The sequence below is a fragment of the Sus scrofa genome, chromosome 8, assembly GCF_054392235.1.
Source record: "Sus scrofa isolate SSC_HxYL_T2T_F1_AM1 chromosome 8, Sscrofa_HxYL_maternal_Yorkshire_Landrace_v2.0, whole genome shotgun sequence".
In the NCBI taxonomy this organism is placed as follows: Eukaryota; Metazoa; Chordata; class Mammalia; order Artiodactyla; family Suidae; genus Sus; species Sus scrofa.
This window is the reverse complement of record NC_139390.1, coordinates 12,545,928-12,563,830: the sequence shown is the minus strand read 5'-3', so window position 1 is coordinate 12,563,830 and position 17,903 is coordinate 12,545,928. Positions and strand designations below refer to the sequence as shown.

Here is a 17,903-nt window from a genome sequence, read left to right as displayed (position 1 = left end):
CACACGTGATCATGCTGAGTGGATGTTGGCGTCTATCGGGCGCCAGGGAAACCGGTAGGTTGGTGCTTTCGTTCCCTCTTTGCCCTCACTGGAGGCCGCTTGACTTTACTGGTTTTTTATTTTATTTATTTATTTTTTTTATAACATGAGAATTGAAGGATTTGATAGGGTTTGACAAGGTTGTATGGAGAGGAGAGTCAATAACTAAGGCTGAGCGAGCCCTGCCTGGCTTCATGATATTCGTTTAACCATCCTGCCTTTGCCCTTAACCCTTGAAATGATTTGGACCTAGCGCTTTCTCTGGGCTCAGTTTACCGGTTGGTAGAAGGAAGGTGCTTATTCACCACACAAACATTTATTGGGAGCTTACTATTTACCAACTACTAATCCAGTCATGGTGGATATAGGGGGAATGAACAGGAAAAAATTTCCCCTAAATTCTCTCTGGGGAGAGACTTGTGCAAAAAATGACCAAGCTTTTTGAGGGTCCCTACTATGCATATGCCTGGCATGTTCACTTGAGATATTCGTGGTTATGTCAAAGAGAAAGTATGATAATTTTGTAACACTTGCTTATTTCTCTCTTTAGAAGCCAAAAATTTTTTCACCGTATTTAATTTTACACTTACAGTTACTGAAAGTAGGGTCAGGCTGTTTGCCACTCTAAAGCCAATAAAAAGGCAAAGTTGGAATGGATTAGCAATGAGATCCTGCTGTGTAGCACTGGGAACTATACGTCTGGTCACTTATGATGGAGCATGATAATGTGAGAAAAAAAGAATGTATACATGTATGTATAACTGGGTCACCATGCTATACAGTATAAAATTGACAACACTGTAAACCCGCTACAACGGGAAAAAATAAAAGTCATTATATAGTGGGAAAAAAAAAGTAAATTTGGTGGAATGTTTGCTGTATTCTGGATTACAGCAACTTAGGTGAGCGGGCAGAGACTCCTGTCCAAAGGCCCACTCCCCCCTCACCCCAGCTGACAGTCAGTGGGCAAGAGCTTTTATAGGTACCTGTCAGGGCTACATGCAGAAACAGTAGAGTCAGCTCTGACAGATCTTGAAATTGGTCATGGGATGGTCTGACCAGCGTCCTCTTATTTTAAGTATGGTTAATCTCCAGTTCCATAGTCGATTTGTTCCCATTTCTGTAAGCGAGGAACGGTTAGTGGGAGAAATTTAGTGGGCCTGCTCGGCCACTGCTTGGCGTTGCAATGGGTCCTTCCTCCAAACAAGAGACAGTGAATGACCATTGGCTCCTCCCCCTCCCCTTTCTCTGTATAAGAGGAGTCTGAAGTCGGCTGAGGCAAGATGGTTTTTTGAGACGCTAGTTTGCCATCTTCTGGGTCTGCTAGCTTTCCAATAAAAGTCGTTATTCCTTACCCCAACAATTCATCTCCGAATTTATTGGCTTGTACGACAAGCAGAGTGAACTTGGGTTCAGTACTCTTTCCTTGAGGCCACTTCTCCAATTATGTCATGGCCACAGTCTGGTCATCATGTAGTTAATTTTTTCCACCTGACTGGGGTTTCAGTATAAGATAGCTCACAGGATATGGCTCAGAATATTATTTATAGCCCTTGAGAAGGAAAAAAGGTCCTTGACTTTGCTTAATGACTAAATGATTATTCGGCTTTGTTGGACTGTTTTCCTTTGCTTCTGCATTTTCTTAGTTCTTTGATTAAACTTATTCTTTGGCTAAAGTTTTTTTACAGACAAAAGGAAAGTAGAGGACATGGGGTGGGTGGATGGTGGGAAGAAAGGACCATAGGGCCGTTAACTCTTGAAATGACTTTGGCCCAGGTCCTTTCTCTGGGCTCAGTTTACCTGTTGGTAAAAGGGAGATACTCATTCATCCCACCAGCGTTTATTGAGAGCTTCCTATGTACCAATTACTAATCTAGTCACTGTGGATATAGCAGAAGTGAACAGGAAAAATTTCCCCTAAATTCTCTCTGGGGAGAGACAGGTAACAGAATGGTAAATATTGTTGAGGGTCCCTGTGTATGTGCTGGGCACTATTTACTTCAGTTATTTATGGTTATATCAAAGAGAAAGTTACTATTCTGATATTTTTTTAACACTTGTTCATTTTTTCAGAAGCTAAATTGTTTTCACTGTATTTAATTTTCCAGTTATTATCCAGCACATTCGTTGAGCCTTCCATGTCCCAGGCTCTAATGATCTAAGGATTGTAGCAAACACCCCAAGACTGCCCTTGGGGAGTTTACTCTTGTTTTGTGGGAGAAAGATGGATAAACATATATAGAGAGCAATATTATGTAGCAATAAGTGCTAAGAAGAAAAATAGGGATGGTAGTGGCCAGTGATGGATTTGAGATGGGTGGTTGGAGAGAGCCTCTCTGAGATCTAAACTGCAGTGATTAGAGCAAATTTAATTAGGAAAGTTTCCTAGGAATTCCTGCTGAAGTGCAGCAGGACCAGCAGCATCTCTGGAGCACTGGGAGGCAGATTTGATCCCCTGCCTGGCGCAGTGGATTAAGGATCTGGTGCTGCCACAGCTGTGGCCTTGGTTGCAGCTGTGGCTCAGATCTGATCCCTGGCTCAGGAACACCATATGCCACAGGGCGGCCAAAAAAAGAAAAAATAAAATAACAAATTGGGGGAAAAAAAGCACGGAAGTTTCCTAGACAGGAGGGCCCTTGAAGAAGGAACTGTCTTGTAAACTCGAGGAGCTACAGAAAAGGCCAGCAGGGCCAGAGTGAGTGATGAAGGGCAAAAGTAGAGAAAAACCTACAGAGGCTTCCATCTGTTGATTAGGTCTCAGATCAAATGTCATCTTCCCAGCATCAATCTAATTAGGTCCACACCCCTAGCCATTTCACTGTTTAATTTTCTTTACAGCACTTAAACACTTACCTGAAATGATCTTGTCCGTTTCTTATCACTAAGTTGTCTTGCAAACAGGCACACACACACACACAGCACACCAACTGGAAAACAAGCTCTCTCTGATCAGAGCCTGCCTGTCTTGTTCACCTGTATTCCCAATACCCAGAACTGTGCCTGGCATAAAATAGACAAAATATTTAATAGGAAAAACAAAACAAAACAGAATGACTTGTGAAAGAACTAGTCTGTTCTAGCACTTCTTAAACATTTTTGAACCCCTTTACACTCTTAAAAATTTATTGAGGACTCCAAATGTCTTTGTTTATGTGGGGTGTGTTGGGAAGTATTTATGTATTAAAAATAAGGATAAAATATTTACCTATTAAAACTGAGAATTTAAAAAAACTCATGTAAAAATGAGCCTATTATGTGTTAACATTTAAATTAATGTTTTAATATTTTAATTAAAAAGTAACTATTTTATAAAGCCAAAAAATAGAGTGGAACCATTTTACATTTTTTCCAGTGGCCGTAGAGCTGCTTGAATTTTGGATTTCCTACTTCATCTTCTAACACTGTTGGGTTCTAAACCACCACCTTGTTTTGGATTTGCTGTTCCTTAGGGCTGCTTGAATTTTGGAAATCTTAACTTCAGCCCTCTTTTAACTGCTGTTCTAAACCACTGCTGTTTTGGATTTACTGCTCTCCGAAGCCATGCCTTGTCCTCACGGACCCAGATGTAAATAATACCGCCTACCTCTGGAACATGGTCCTAAGGATCCACTGAGGGTGTGTGAAATACGTGGGAGCAGGAGTTCCTGTCGTGGCTCAGCGGTTAACAAACCTGGCTAGCATCTGTGAGGACGCAGGTTTCGTCCCTGGCCTCGATCAGCAGGTTAAGGATCCAGCGTTGCCGTGAGCTGTGGTGTAAGTTGCAGACACAGCTTGGATCCCGCGTTGCTGTGGCTGTGGCGTAGGCAAGCAGCTACAGCTCCAATTCAACCCTTAGCCTGGGAACCTCCATATGCTGCAAGTGCACCCCTAGAAAGCAAAACAGACAAAAAACAAAACAAAACCAAAAACGTGGGAGGAGCCAGATGTACCTGTGATGGCAAGTAAATTTCATTTCAGGCAGATTAGATAAGCATAAGGATCCAGGGCTGAGCAGTGCCTTTTGTATCCCACACTCTAGTAAACAAGAGAGTTCTACTCTACTTTGATTTATAAAAAGCCTTTGATAGAAACCCTTCTGAATTACACAGAAGAAATCTCTATGTTTGTAGTTTCTCTTCACGAGCCAGTAGTTCTTCCTCTCCATTTCCATCTTTCCTGCTGAAGTAGCTTCTGGGCAGAGGAACCTTTTAATTCTGATTTAATTTATACTCATTTATCAAGATGGATATGCATGTCCATTGTCATTCCCTCTCTATAAGCCAGGTCAGACACATATCAAGTTTTTAAAATGTTAAATGTTAAAAATAACTCCCATGGAAAAAACTGTCAAACGTTTTCAGTCTTAAACAACAACAAAAAACCCACCATAGATCCTATTTGTGGGTAATTTGATTCACCCAATACAAATTTAGGAAGGAAGAGCGCTTTCTTCTAAATCTACACAAACAGGGTTTTGCGTGGTTGTAGTTTCAGGCAGTAAGCAAATAATTTATCCATTGATAGTCCCTTTTATGGTCTTCTTACTTCAGTATTTCAGATAAATTCCACATCCATTCAAGTCACTGAACTGAAAGAAAGGATTACAGTGGAACAATTAAGAATGCCAGCTCTGGAGGCAGACTGCCTGGGTTTGAATTTCTGCTTTCCTCTTATTAGCTTGGTGGCATTGTTGGCAGGTTACTAACCCTCTTGTGTGCCTCATTTTTTTCCATCTGTAATCAAAATAATAATACTTGTCTCACAAACTCGTAAGCTCATCACTGAGTGCCCCAAAGTGATAGTTAACATTGAGAAAATACCTTATTACCACCATGTACCAACTTACCAACTTAGTTCCTATAACACAGCCAAAAAAGTTTCAATAATATGTAAGTAAATACCAAGGCCACACCAGAGAGCACAAAAAGTTGGATTTATTGTTTCTGACAATTGCACAGCAACTTCACTGTTCATATTCCCAGCATCACAAATCTGAAATACAATTTTGCTCCTCAATTACAAACACACACTCTGAAAACCGATTAGGGAGCTTTTAAAAAAAATCATTTCACAGACTATCTCAAAAAAAATCTCTTCCAAGCAAAGATATTAGCTTTACCTTTATAAATCTCTGCATAAAATGAAAAAAAACAAATTGAGGCACACAAATTTCGTTTTATGGTTTAAAATACCATCCTCTGTTTCCCTTAAAAGATGATCTATCATTCAAAAGTATTCTGGAGCTCTACTGCCCATTTCAGACAGAATGACGGAATTTTAGACCATCTGAACTAAGCACTGTCCTGACTGAACCGAAGCAGGAACTCGATGAGGGTCCTTGTGGGCCTCCCCGCCATGCCTTTGCGCAGGTACGGAACCTCGTCTTTGTTGGTCATCACACCCGCTATGTCCAAGTGCGCCCACTTAGGATGAGTCACAAATTCTTTCAGGAACGCTGCAGCGGTACATGCTCCTGCAGATCTGAAGAGAAAGGCAAAAATCATAGTCAAGCCCGTGGACATGAGCCCTTCGCATTTTATTGAGACCCTCCATTTTTGCTCGGTGGCTGCTAGGACCAGAGAGCAAGGTCAAGCTAATGAGACCTATTAAGAAGTTAACCCCCAAATCACTTTCAGGATATCTAGCTTAGGCACGGCATTAAGCTCAAAGGGTACTTTCCTCTTCCCATGGGAATGACCATACTGCCCCTTGCCTTCCCTTATCATTTGCTTAAAATGAATGTGAGATTTGAAAAAGTGAAAAATTTTGAGAACTAGCTGGGAATTACCTTGAAAAAAAAAATAGTGCCAACAAGCACTATATCAAAAGGAAACTGGATAGCTAAACCTTTTGTGAAAGGGGATTAAGACTGGAAATGGTCCTTGTGGCACCCTGTGATGACTGTAAAAATGCATTTTTATGGCTTATTTTACATACCTGTATTTCCCAATGTTATTAACATCAGCAAGCTGGCAATCTACAATCTGTTTAGTGTAGTGTTCAAAGAGGGGCATCCTCCAGACCCGGTCTCCCGTTTCAATGCTGGCCTAGAGAACAAAGAGGTATGAGAGTTGCAAGAGCGGCCGAGGCAGGTTCTGACCTGTTACTCTAAAACATGTTACTCTAATAAAACACGTTCCAGGGTTATTTCAGTTAATTAAAAGATCTGCTCAAGAATTACAATAGAAACCAGGAATGTTGTAAAATGGTCCCATTTGTAGAACATTTGCTAAAATCATCAAACTAATATTCTGGGTCTCAGTTTAAATCCGTCAGCTGGCATCCTGTAGGGCAGACAGGCTTTGCTGGTTTGGTGAGGGTGACACAGTCTTTGTGATATTTGAGGCACACTGGTACTGCACCACTGGAGACCACATCCTAAGATTAAGGGACCTCATTGACTCCTGTGATTATTTACACTTTCTTTCATTCATTCATTTACTGAACTGAGCATCAACAGGTGTTGGAGATACAAAGACAATATTAGAGCCATTAAAGGGCCCAGAGGCTAATAGGAGAAACAGATAAATAAAAAGTGTTTTAATACACAGGGTCAAAGATAAGAGATGAAAGTGAGAAGTCAAGAGGCAGCAGTATAAGTTGTTATTTTGAGCTCTGAGTAGTTATCAGAGGAGCTCACCAAGGGGTGACAGTGACTCCCTCTCGGAAAACAGGCTCTAGGCTGTGTAGACTGCTGACTGTTATTTCTTTTTTTTCTTTTTTCTTTTTTTTTTAGGGTGGCCCCTCAGCATATGGAGGTTCCCAGACTAAGGATTGAATTGGAACTGTGGCTGCCAGCCTACCCCACAGACACAGCAACTCTAGAACCAAGCCACATATCCGACCTACTCCACAGCTCACAGCAACACTGGATCCTTAACCCACTGAGAAAGGCCAGGGATCGAACCTGCGTCCTCATGGATACTAGTCAGATTTGTTTCCACTAGCCACGATGGGAACTCCTGACTGCTATTTCAATCATGTTTATGCAAATGTAACTTTAATTTTTTAACAAAGTTTAAGTTAAAAAAATTACCAAACCCAGCAGCCACACTGTGGGTGATGCTGGGTGCCTGGCACAGAGGAGAGACCCTCGCCCACCTGGAAGGGGACAATGGGGCTGAATATCCCAGAAGTATGGGGGTGGTGGGTGGCTCTTCAAAAAATGGTGAGATGACAGAGGTGAAGGGGAACCAGTTCAGGGTGAGAGAGAAGTTAAGGACCTGAAACCAACGTCAAGAATGTGTGCAGGGACATTCTGTATTTGTTCCCACTGGCACAGAGTTAAGTTCCCATTAAGTACTTGTTGACAGAATGAAGTGCCAGATGGGGCTGTCTCTTGGCCAAGCGGATGCCGGGTGTCTGGGGTTCAGGAGAGACGGGAGTCGTCAGCAGAGAGGTGCAGCTGAAGCCACAGGAATAGACGGGCTTCCTGGTGAGGGCTGTGTGGGGTAAGATCACGTGGCCCAGGGCTTGGATGGCCCAGAAGTCAGACAAAGGAAAAAACTGGCCAAGGAGGCTGAAACAGAAGTCAGCGAGGACAGGAACCAGGGAAAGTTATCATGGAAGCCAAGAGCAGGGATCTCCAGGAGGGCAGAGGTTCATCCTGCCTCCGGACGAGCTAAGGGAGGGCTATCACTGGTGTCACTGGGGAAAGCTGATGGCAGCGAGTGTGGGGTCGTGGGGACAGGGGGCTGCTGTTAGGAAAAGGCTTGTTGTGAGAGGGCCTGGAGGAGGCACAGGGCACAGCAGCAGACACTGCCTCTCCCAGTGCCCTCGAAGGGACCTGGGCGAGTCCTATTTACACGCTCCCCTACTTGACTCCTGACATGTAATCATTAAAAGGCCATTCCTCCCTCTAACAAAGCTGTTCCCGTAACCTTTTCTACATTAGGGACTTGACAGTATGGCCATGGTATTTTTAAGTCATTTTCATTTCATTCTCAGGCTATAGGAGGAGAGGAGGAATGTGGCATCATATCCATAATTCTGAAACATTAATAGAAAACCTCAATGAATTTATTGCATTTTTTCTTTTTTCTTTTTGGCCACACCTGCGGCATGCAGAAGTTCCTGGGTCAGGGATCAAACCTGTGCCACAGCAGTAACCCGAGCCACTGCAGTGACAATGCCAGATCCTTAACTTGCTACGCCACAGGTGAATTCTGAATTTATTGCGTTTCTGTTTCAAAGGCAAATCCACAACATAAAAATCACTTGAACACAGGGTTTAAGAACTAGATCATTCTCGGGCTAGAATAATCACATCATCTCCATAACTGAGGTCTCTGTGTGTGATTCCTACCTCGAAGAGCTTGTTCCACAGCCAGGAAGAATTGGTAAAGACCCCAGTGGCACCGGATCCCAAAGCTATATCCATGGCACCTGCAAGACACAGCCCTTCAGGTCAGCTCCGAGGAGATGGGCTTCTCTGCTGCTGTGCAGACCAAAACCTTAGCCTATTTTATTGTTGCCCTCATTTTCCAAAATAGATGATGTCAGGAAGTACTTCGTGTATATATTTATATATTTAATCTTTCTTGTTTCTGACGCTAGCATTCACCTTCAGTTATTAAGGACAGTGCAAAAAGAGCAAACATCAAATAGCACCCCTGATCTCATCCCGGGGGGAACCGTTACATATTTTAGTATTTCCTTCCAGATTTCTTTTAAACTTAAAAAAAAAATACATAATTAAGACTATACTGAACATGTCCAAGTGTGTGTTCTTCCTCTCACGCTTTAAACATTTTTCTTCTTTTACGAACAAATCCTTAAAAGTATTGGGATTCTAGAAGTCCACCGGGGAGAGGTGTCAGTGTACCTTGTTTTATAACATCATGCTTTGCTACATTTTGTAGATATACTGTGTGTTTCACAAATGGAAGGACTGTGGCAACTCTGTCAAGTAAGCCTCTCAGAGGGATTTTTCCAACAGCATTTGTTCACTTGGTGTCTGTGTCACATTTCGGTCATTCTTGTAATATCTGAAACGTTTCCACTCTTTGTTACGGTGATCTGTGATTAGCGATCTTTGATGTTACTGCTGTGACTCGCAGAAGGCTAAAATGATGGTTTGCATTTTTCAGCAATAAAGTATTTTTAAATTAAGGTATGTACACTGTATTTTTACACATAACGCTATCGCACATGTAACGGACTACAGTATAGTGTAAACATAACTTTCCTATGTACTGGGAAACCAGAACTTGTGTGACTTGCTTTACTGTGGGAATCGCCCTGGGATGGTGGTCTGGAACTGAACCTGCAGTATCTCTGAGGTGTGCCTGTATCAGTATTTACTTACTAGTGGATGTTTAGGCATCTCTAATTTTTCAATATTTTAAATTACACCTCAGTAACCATCAGCTATAAGACATTGATGCCTGTGGGTTAGTATTTTATCATAGTTACTTGTTTCATTTTCATTTTCTTCTCCAAGTGTCCCCACTGGCTGATTTTGCTTTTAAAATTAAATAACATATTTAAAAAATAAAAGTTAAAAGTCCAGATCTCCAGATTCTCGAGCTGGCATTCCTGAATGTCAACAGGCCAGGCGCAGCAGCTAAGTGCTGCTGCCTTCACTGGATGGGTGTCACTTTCTGGCAGTTTCGTTTGTTACCTGCTGGGCCTGGCTGTAAGTTTCTGGGGTGGGGTTCACAGCTGATTCCTATGTGCACACTTAGGGCCAAGCACACTGCCTGGCACATGCGTTCAAGATTTATTGAAAAGAAAAAAACCCACCGTCCTCAGTACCAGGACAATCATGGAACGTTAGAGGAGATGCCACTTTAAACGGTGATAAATTCTATACTTTTCACAAGGCTGCACTTGATTCCTATAACACAAGGCATGTCCAGGTGGCTCCTTAATCCTTAGCTGTGGCTTTGCCTGAACTGCTCATTTGCATCTTCCCCAAGGAAGGTGAGCTCAAGAGACCCTTCCTCCACCATGACTGCTACCACCGGACTGTGGTAAGAGTTAAAAAAAAACTTTACTGTGAAAAACTTCAAATATACACAAAGCAAAGAGAATAATACAATGGACATACAAGTACCAGTAGCCAGCATCAACAATTATCAAGTCATGAGCAAATGTGTTTCACCTCTACTCCCAGACAAGAGAGTTTATTTTGAAGCCAAAAGCAGAAACTCATCCTTAAAAGACACACACTTAAGAGTCAACAACCACACACGTTCACCAGCCCAGCTGGCTGCCAGTGTCTCCTCTGGCGCTTTTCCCGTGCATTTGGCATGCTTCCAGCTAGGGACCCTTTCACAGGGCAAATGTGACCTTGCTGTCACTTTTAATGCCCCTCCGTAGCTTCCTGCTGCTCCAGACTAAACCCCGCAATAGGTCACGATCAGCACCCACCAGCGTGGGACCCTGAGTGTCCCTTCCCGCCACATTCTGCTCCTCTCCGTCCAGTTCACCGCTGCCCCCTCCATGCCCACCCCAAGGGTGCCCTCCGTGGGAGACTCTCCATTTGATGCCTCAGACAACATGCCTGACCTCCCAGACCCGTCAAATCCCCAGATTAACATGCTCTCAAGGACTCCTTTTAACCGGCTGGTGGGAGGAGCCGCTGCCTGCCAACCCTCTGTCCTGACCCGTCTCTGTACCCCCAGCCATTCACAGAAATTCCACACGTGCCGACCGGGTCAATCACCACTCATGGCACCACCATAGCCCAGAAACCCCGGCGGAGACTGGCTACTCAGGGCCTATGCTCCGTCTCTATGACTGGCACACACGCCACTTTCACGTACACATCCTCTAAAGTTTTACTTTGCTTTTTCCACACTTATTCACTTGTCCTCAACACATTCCCATCAACCCTGAATCCTGCATCGGTGTTTGAACTTCTGATGGAGAAAATAAGCACTGACAGCAAGAGGAACGTGTTATCCTCTTAAAGGACTAGAAGACAAGAGACAAAAATATTTAATGACCCCACTGGGATCACGGCTCTAGGGATGATTTCATTACATACCTCGGAAAATAATCTTTGTTCGACATGATCCCAGAACTAGGACCACTTACTAAGTTCAGAACTACTATTATGGGGGCATCTGTCCCATTTTCTTTCACATGGCACTTCTGGAGCCGTCTATTGAGGTGCTAGTGGGTCGGTATCACCAGAACTTCTCAGAGAACTGAGAAGCCATCAGTGCTTCAAGCTGACGTCACCACCCTCATTCCACCCTGAATCACAAGCATTAAGAAGATGAGAGGTACCAGGACTGAATGGCACCCCCTGCTCCTACAGGTACAGGCCTGCCTGTTTAAGTCCAGGGTCTGCCAGGCCAGGCACACCCATGAGATGACTCCCATGAACCTTTGCTGGCACCCTCCTGCCAACGAGGTGCTGTTATCCCCTTTTACAGATGAGACAACTGAGACACTGTCACAGTCACGGGCTCTGAAGGCAGGACAAATTTTAAAATCAAGTCTTCTCCCTCTGAAGACTGTGTTCTTCCTTCTGCCATGAACTTGGGGTTGGAAACTGTTTCTCACGCTCCCGTTTGAGTCCCACCTCCCAGAACTCAGGAGCAGCTCAGTTAAGTATACTTCTGGGGACCTAAAGTGAACCATCAGCAGCCTTCAGTGAGGGCAATAGCCAGGCTGACTTGAGGGTTCACCTGCCACGCTGCCCTTAGTTACCTGGGGGCCAACTTTCCCACCTTCTCCAAACGTCAGGCTGAGAAAAAGGGAGGGGTTACTGAAAGGATGTGCTACCACCCACCGTCGACACCAGCCCAAGACCTCCGCTGTTCAGCATCAAGTGTTTGTGGAACTGAACAGGGAGATGAAAGACCATAAAAATAGCCACACCAGCTTGAAAAAAGGGCTCTTAGCAGATAAATGGGCTATTGTTAGGACCACATAAAAAGAAGACAAGAACCAGTTTCTGTTAAAGACTCACCAGGAGAAGAATTAAAACCAAAGGGTAAAAAATGACCTTAATTTTAACCTTCAAAGAGAGAATGATACAACACTGTAAATAAACTATACTCCAATAAAATTAAAAGAGAGAGAATAAACTCCTAAAGAGAAATGTTAGATGAAAGATTACGAACCTTGGGTTTTTTGCAGTAAGGCAATGCCTGCTGTTGTCTTTTCAGGCATTTATTATTACTACACACAGCTGGCTGAGCTGCTGGCCACATGCAGGCGCTGTATTAAAGAGGCTTTCCAGGAGTTCCTGTCGTGGCGCAGTGGTTAACGAATCCGACTAGGAACCACGAGGTTTTAGGTCCTGCCCTTGCTCAGTGGGTTAAAGATCCGGCATTGCCGTGAGCTGTGGTGTAGGTTGCAGACGCGGCTCGGATCCCATGTTGCTGTGGCTCTGGCGGAGGCCGGTGGCTACGGCTCTGATTAGACCCCTAGCCTGGGAACCTCCATATGCTGAGAGTGAGGCCCTAGAAAAGGCAAAAAGACAAAAAATAAAATAAAATAAAGAGGCTTTCCAGCCCCCCCTCCAATCTTCCCAATTCTATGAGGCAAACAGACTTGTCCCCACGTACTGACCCTCAAAGGGGTCAGGGAAGCTGCCCAAGGCTGGTGGACTAGGAAGTAGCACGGCTGGGACCACCCGGGGCTGGCCTTAAAGCCAACCCATCACACCGCCCTCTCCGCTAAATGACAGTCTCGCCGCCCCCACCCCTAGTGTTTTTATTCCTGCCTAACATCAAGTACAGAAGCTCGGAAAACACTCAGGGGCATCGGATACATCACGATTAGTAAAAACAACTACTGATCTTGGGATTCATCACTAATCTTTTCAGACCGGCACCAAAGGCAACCGTAACACAAAACATCTCTTAGGATCACTTGAGATGTCCCTCTGGATGGGCCGACCTGACCCACTTGTTACTATCTTTTTTTTTAAATATACAGCCTCGGATGTTTTAAAGCAACAAAGCTACTATGTGAAGCAGTGTACAATAGTGGAACAATTCCTTTGGTGAGAGATCTCTGAATGCAGACAGAGCGAGCACATTTCAGCGAAATAATGCCCCGAGTACAATGTGTGCACTCACTGCCAACAAATGAGACTTCTTTCAAACAAAAGCAGGGAAAGCTTGAGTCTGACCTGTCAGGGTGGCGGCATTGATGATGACCTTTGGGTTAAAAGTGTGCGCGTAGCAGAGCGCGTCGGCCAGGATGAGTCTGCCCTCGGCGTCGGTGTTGTCCACCTGCCACGGGGAGGGCGAGAGAAAGCACGAGGGTGAGAGGATACGAAATGAATACAAGATCTGGACAGTCCCAGCAACACTCAATGTAAGAGGAGGACCAAGCGGCTGTGCCGTCTGCCATCGAGAATGAGAAACATACCCCATGAGAAAAGGAACACGTTCAGTGTGGAGAGCGGGTGTAATAATCCCTATACCAGAGCTGCTGACCAAATGCTGAGGACTTTGGAGGCGGAAAGAAGTAGCAGTGTCTGCTTCATTTCTCCAGTAAGTTTATAACAGGAAGGGGGAAGAATTTCAAGACCTCTGAAAACAGACAGGCTAAAGAGGAGTTCCCGTCATGGCACAGTGGAAACGAGTCTGACTAGGAACCATGAGGTTGCAGGTTCGATCCCTGGCTTCGCTCCTGGGTTGAGGATCCGGCACTTCTGTGAGCCGTGGTATAGGTCACAGTCGAAGCTCAGATCTGGCGTTGCTGTGGCTGCAGTGTAGGCCGGTGGCTGTAGCTCTGATTCAACCCCTAGCCTGGGAACCTACATATGCTGCAGGTGTGTCCCCCCCCAAAAAAAAAAACAAATAGGCTAAAGAGTGTAAGAAAGATACACTGAAGTGGTGGCCTGGATCTTTAGACAGGAAACTCTTCATATATATTATACTCCTTCCTTTTTTTTTTTTTTTTTCGGTGTCTGTGGTATGCAGAAGTTCCCAGGCCAGGGAATGAACCTGAGCCACAGAAGTGATGACTCTGAATCCTTAACTGCCAGGCCACCAGGGAACTCCTATACTCCTTTCCTTTAAATAAGGGCCCAGTCGTATGGGCAGTGTGTGCACACAGGCTCAGGCCCAGGGAAGGACCTGCTGCCACATCCCCGGACACGGCACCCACGATGCAGGACCTGTTTTCCACCTGAACACTTTATTAAATGGAAAAAGTTATCATGGCACAGGCATACTCAGAAAACAGCCTGCACTCTTACTGCTTTGCCCTGCTCTGCAGGGCTGGCTGCAAATTCATGGTAACTTGTGTGTGCAGCACACGGGAAACAGGAGGAACCATAATTAAAGTTCCCATAAATCCTTCTGACTGCACAAAAAGCTACCTGTGATAAAGGCACCCTTCCCTACATGGAGCCTGAGCGCTGCACCCATGCAGGGTGTGTTTACCCAGCTACGTGGGATCCCCCAGGACCAGCCGGCCAGGGAGGCTGTGTTCCATCTACGAACCTGGATGGTCTTCCCGTTCTTGGCTCTAACGACATCCCCAGGCTTGTTGGCCTTCCCGCTGGGCATGTTTTCACAAAGAGGGGCCAAACCTATTAAAAGAGAACATAGGAAGGAACGTGGAGTGTGCTGGGCCCAAATACAACCCCCATGGGACTGAGCATCACCAGGGACCCAACTGGCAATCTCACGTATCAGCAACAGGAAGTACATGTCGCCTGTGTAGCTTTCTTTCCAAAGAGGTCTTACATGATTCTGTCACGAAAAAATAATCGAATAAATCTAAACTATGGACTATCACAGGACAAGCCTGGACCTTTTAAAACTGCCAATATCATGGAAAAAAAGGGGGATACGTTCTAGATTAAAGATAACTAAAGAGACACGGTGACCACATGCCATGGGTGACCCCTGAGTGGCTCTAAGATTTCAAAAACAAATAGAAATAAATATATGCGTGTGTGTACAGACACACACATAAAACGAACATTTTGTGGACAACTGGGCAGTTGGAATTTGGTGACGATGTCAGGCCCTGGCAATGCTGATGGTATTGGCACTGCACAGAATGTCCTCGTTCCTAGGAGACGCATGCAGAAGTAGGCAGCTGATGTGCCATGATCTCTGCAACTTCCTTTCAAATAGTTTATTAGCAAAAACGGAGGAGGAGGAGGAAGGGGTGAGTCAGACAGACGTGGACCGCAGCCCTGCCTCCCTGTGCCACGGAGGTGACACCGGGCAAGTCATTTAACCTCAGTCCCCACCCCCGAAACAGGGCACACCCCAGCATTGTGTCTGACATCCTGCACGACAAAAAGCGTGCTGTGTACTCAACGCTTTCTCCATCCCGGGCATTTGCTGCGTGTCGAGGCATTTAATCAGCCACAACCCCACGAGGGAACTGCTATCCGGACAACTGAACGTCCTCCACTGGAGTAAATCACAACCTTGACACTCTGGGTCCCTGACGGCTAACCACTTTTTGCAGAAGTAAAACAAATCAATGCGAGTCACAGCCCACAATGCAGAACACAGCTCTGCCAGTTCAGACAGGCGGATTGCTTATCTCCGCCAAACAAAAACATTTTCTGCTGGATGAAACCCTCTTTAGAAACCATTTCTTGGGAGTTCCCGTCACAGCGGAGTGGTTAACAAATCCAACTAGGAACCATGAGGTTTCGGGTTCGATCCCTGGCCTTGCTCAGTGGGTTAAGGATCCGGCGTTGCCGTGAGCTGTGGTGTAGGTTGCAGACGCGGCTCGGATCCTGCATTGCTGTGGCTCTGGCGTAGGCTGGAGGCTACAGCTCTGATTAGACCCCTAGCCTGGGAACCTCCATATGCCGCGGGAGCGGCCCAAGAAATGGCAAAAAGACCAAAAAAACACAAAAAACAAAACCATTTCTTGCTCTTTCGGACGAGAACCATGTTTGCTGTCTCCATTCTACCATGTGGTGGGATTCCAGAAGCCCTGCAAGACACGCTCACTCAGCCCCTCACCGACGAGGTTGATGGGCAGGTCGAGCTTGGCAGCAGACACGATGGTGGAACAGATGGTGGCAGCTCCGCCCATGTCCGCCCTCATGAGGTCCATGTTCGCAGACGCCTTGATAGAGATGCCGCCACTGCGGGGAAAGGAGAACGGGCAACGTGAACAGCAGAGAAGAGGCCAGGGCCACGTTCTTAAAATCGAACGTGGCAGCCAAGGCGACCTACACACGAGAGCACCGTCGCATTTCTAAATTGCGGATCTGAACGACTTCGACATTTTTAAAGGTGATGTTGTGGTTTTTACAAAAGATACAATATAATTCCAGAAATACAGGCGGGGGTATCTTAGCTCATTTTACTTCTGCCTGGATGAAACATAACAGCCACTGGGAACACAACTATATCACACAATCAGTGCTGGGCAAGTTCCATCTGTATCAGCTCATGAACTCCTGACACCCATGTAGATTTGTCTTTTCAGCAAATTTTATAAATCGACCAACTTACTGAACCTGAAGCTCAAACTGTCAGAGAAAAGCCGACGAGCCCACCGAGGATGAGGAGGATCCCTTTTGACCCCTGGGAGGACAGTGAAGAACATCGCCCTCTGACACCCCTGGGCGTGCCAGTTTCTGCTGATGGCAAAATCCAACCCACACCAGCCACAGGCACAAGGAAGATGCTGGCCCAAACCTCCGAGACAGCCCTCGAACACCAGGGCTGAGAAGGGTTTCCATTAGTGAGAAACCCAAGCCATCTTCCCAAACAAACTTCTTTAACTAGTGATTTTCCTGCTTCCAGTCTGTAGAAATCTGGAGTGACGTGCTTCGCAGGCTGAGCAGGGAGCTGGAGGCTTGGACCTGGGTTCTGCAGCTGGCCTACCAGCTGAGCGTCGACTCCTACTCTCACATCTGTTCGCCTTAGAAGTCAGGTCCTAATTCTCACCCACCTCAGAAGCACCTGATAGTCAGAGGGTTGTCACTTACACCTAGAATTCAAGATTATTGGAGTTCTCATCGTGGCTCAGCAGTAATGAACCCAACTAGTATCCATGAGGACGTGGGTTCGATCTCTGGCCTTGCTCAGTGGGTTAAGGATCCAGCGCTGCTGTAGCTGTGGTGTAGGTCTCAGACGCGGCTCAGATCCCACGTTACTGTGGCTGTGGCGTAGGCCAGCAGCTGCAGCTCTGATTGGACTCCTAGCCTGAGAACTTCCATATGCTGCAGGTGGCCCTAAAAAAAGTAAAGTAAAGTAAAAAGTAAAGTAAAAAGTAAAGTAAAAAGTAAAGTAAAGTAAAGTAAAGTAAAAGTAAAGTAAAAGTAAAGTAAAGTAAAGTAAAGTAAAGTAAAAATAAAATAAAATAAAATAAAATAAAATAAAATAAAATAATCCACTTGCTCAGAATAAGAAAGGAAGTGCACGCCTGGTCCAAGGAGTAGGAGGCCCAGGGTTAACTCCATGGGGTAAGGAGAGCAGGCTGGTGCCTGAGGCTGTCCTTCCATTTACTTCTAGGCCACTTCTGTTCAGGGGGTTCCTCTATGTGTAGGGTTATCGTTCTGAATAACCACCAGTCAAAGGTCAGCAGTCATCTCTGCTTTCCTTTTGGATTCTCCCGCCAATCCATCCACTTCTTTTCTCCCGCATCCATCCTAGTTCGGCGACCACCACCTGTCATCCTATATATTCAGTCTCCCTATAGCAGTCTTGCCCCTTTGTTTCATTACCCACACAACTATCATCAAATTTTTACTCCCCTCCAAAGAATCTATCTCAATGCAGAACCTCACTAGGCTTTTTTTAATGGGTGTTAAAAATGGCAAGCATACTCTAAAATTGAAACGCAAACACAAAGGAGGTGGCCAAAGTAATTTTGAAAAAGAAAAGCATGTTACTAGACTTTGAGACAAATCAAGATGCTGGTCACAAGTTTGTCCTGGTGGAGGGACAGAGTGTCCAGAGATAGACCCATAATTACAGGGT

General features: G+C 45.2%; 1 protein-coding gene and 1 long non-coding RNA gene across 3 annotated transcripts in view; one reads left to right on the top strand and one right to left on the bottom strand.

The window, feature by feature from the left end:
• The first annotated feature begins 1 nt into the window (after window position 1).
• Window positions 2–9,126, top strand: LOC146400327 (uncharacterized). Its single transcript, XR_014812212.1, has 2 exons — window positions 2–54; window positions 3,489–9,126. It is a non-coding gene; the product is annotated as an uncharacterized LOC146400327 (long non-coding RNA).
• LAP3 (leucine aminopeptidase 3) overlaps window positions 4,935–17,903 on the bottom strand; it is a 28,680-nt gene continuing 15,711 nt past the window's right edge. For both annotated transcript variants that reach the window (NM_001444712.1, XM_084970820.1), the window contains 6 exon segments: window positions 4,935–5,499; window positions 5,956–6,065; window positions 8,324–8,403; window positions 13,115–13,217; window positions 14,439–14,527; window positions 15,933–16,057. In NM_001444712.1, coding sequence (NP_001431641.1) covers window positions 5,310–5,499; window positions 5,956–6,065; window positions 8,324–8,403; window positions 13,115–13,217; window positions 14,439–14,527; window positions 15,933–16,057 — 697 coding nt within the window. In that variant the 3' untranslated portion in view covers window positions 4,935–5,309.